The sequence below is a fragment of the Mus caroli genome, chromosome 5 (assembly GCF_900094665.2).
Source record: "Mus caroli chromosome 5, CAROLI_EIJ_v1.1, whole genome shotgun sequence".
Taxonomy (NCBI): Eukaryota; Metazoa; Chordata; class Mammalia; order Rodentia; family Muridae; genus Mus; species Mus caroli.
The window spans coordinates 140,050,325-140,052,390 of NC_034574.1; the positions used below are offsets into that span (position 1 = coordinate 140,050,325).

Here is a 2,066-nt window from a genome sequence, read left to right on the forward strand (position 1 = left end):
GAGGACCTAGAGGGAACAAGATGTTCTCCTGTTTCCAGGGTTCCAGAGGCTCCGGCCACAAAAAAGCCAAGAGCGGTTTCCTTGTTCGCTTTTGGAGACGTTTGATTCGCCCTCTGACACACTTCAGGCATGCTTCCCACAGTGAGCCCAAGGTAACACAGGCCAGCCTTAGCAAGAAAGTTTTTGTTAGTGCCCGTGCTGCCCCGAGGTCCCTGCCTGGGTGTGTGTTCCTGTGAGACACTGAGGAGCATCCTTGATGCTTACTGTTCACTCTATGGTAATGGGTTGCTGATGTCTCTCAGACTTTCCACATTTAGACCCTCCTGCCTTCCTAGGTCTGTTCTCAAAATGAACAGGAGCCAGACTGTCGGCCCAAGCGCCCCCAGCTCAACTATGACAGCCAAGAATACGTTCACCAAATGATCCACTACATTCCAGCTGCTATTCAGAAGCGTGACCACATCTGTATCACCATTTTTCTCGGCGTCTACCGAATCTATGCTAGCCCTTGGGAGGTGCTGGACCTGCTGATGAGAACATGAGTGGCTGCACTCATGGTCACTGGTCAGATCACCCACAGGATGCACAGGCTAGGAGGCAGCTAGGAGGCAGGGTCGCTCAGTGTGAGCCCAACCTCCCATCAATCAGGACTGCTTAGTTTTGCATACTTCTTGCTTTATATTGCAAAGGAATCCTCATTCAAGGACCCTAAGTTGGAGTGGGGTGACTTTGGACCCCATTATTTGTTCCTCTGTCCAGCGTGCTGACTTGAATTATATCTCCTTTTTCTGTTACTTCTTGTTTGTTTGTTTTGTTTTGCTTGATCTTGAGAGTCTTTCCCTTATGTAGCCTGACTCTCCCAGAATTCATTGTGTAGAACTCACAGGCATCCAACTGTGTCAGCTTCCCGAGCCCTGGGAAAAAGGCACTCATCACTATATCCAGGCTTTCTCTACTTCTCACTTCTGTCTAACAGGTCCATAGGAAATGGGTGGCCACAGTGTAGGTGTCCGGCTGCCAGGACCCAGGCTCTGACACTAACAACCCTTGGAGGCTTAGCTGCCTATATGGCCTCAGGTAGATGTCAGGGGGACATGACTGAACTTTGAGGAGCTGGGGTGTCAGGACACAAGCATATTTGACTAATGGCATTCTGGTTCAGAGCAGCCCATACACTGTCCCTGGGATGCTCACCCAGCCTCCCCTGACTCCCCTGGGCAAAGAGGAGGAGCCAGACAAGGTGGAGCTGATGTCTCAGCCCCACACTGTGTAAGTGAACATGGTCTCTATGTCAACACAGTTTGGAAAGGGGCTGACACCCAGGGTCACACAGAATATACAAGGAACTTGGGTGTTCTTGAATATGGGACAAACCTTTTCCTAACATTTCTAGGTAAAGCTAAAGCTTTCTGGAAATGAGCCTCTGAAGAACTCCCATTAATTACTCTCTACAGCCTCTGCCCCAGAAAAGGAACTGTCAGTTGGTTTGGCCGAATTGGCCCATGCTTCTGCAGGAGGTGGGATGGGGCACCTTTCACAGATGGTGGCCCCTTGCACTGAAGAGAATCAGATAACTGAAAAGCTAAACTATCTGATGGTTTTTTTCACAGCCTATCAAGGGGACCCAGGATAAGAATGAAGCCCCTCCCCCCAAGTCTGCTCTGTTGAAATCACTGTAGTACCCACCCCCACTCCAATCTCATCTGAAATGTCCCTGAGATGCCAGCACACAGGTCCAGGAGGTTCTCCTTGTGCTCAATGGACAACTACCACCCTCTAGTGGCCACATGATGCAGCATCATCTCCTCAGGAAGAGGTCCAGGGGCACTCAATCTGTTTATGTCAAATAACCTGTTGTTAAAGATACATATTCCTCCTCACGTGATCCCTGGGAGAGAATTTGTGCAGTTTCTCGGGAGCACAATTTAGCAAACCTCAGTTGATAAAAATGTTCTCCAGACAAAGTACTTCAGGTTCTTTTAGTATAACCAGAGTAGGCATGACAAGACCATTTCTTCTAGAACTTTCTACTGTCTCTGAGCAGGTGCATGGTGCTTCCCTTATGT

General features: G+C 49.1%; 1 protein-coding gene across 1 annotated transcript; it reads left to right on the top strand.

The window, feature by feature from the left end:
* Window positions 1-758, top strand: LOC110295476. The gene is made up of 2 exons (XM_021163971.1): window positions 1-152; window positions 336-758. The coding sequence occupies exons 1-2, from the start codon at window positions 21-23 to the stop codon at window positions 540-542; spliced, it is 339 nt and encodes a 112-aa protein (XP_021019630.1). The 5' UTR covers window positions 1-20; the 3' UTR covers window positions 543-758.
* Window positions 759-2,066: the final 1,308 nt, after the last annotated feature.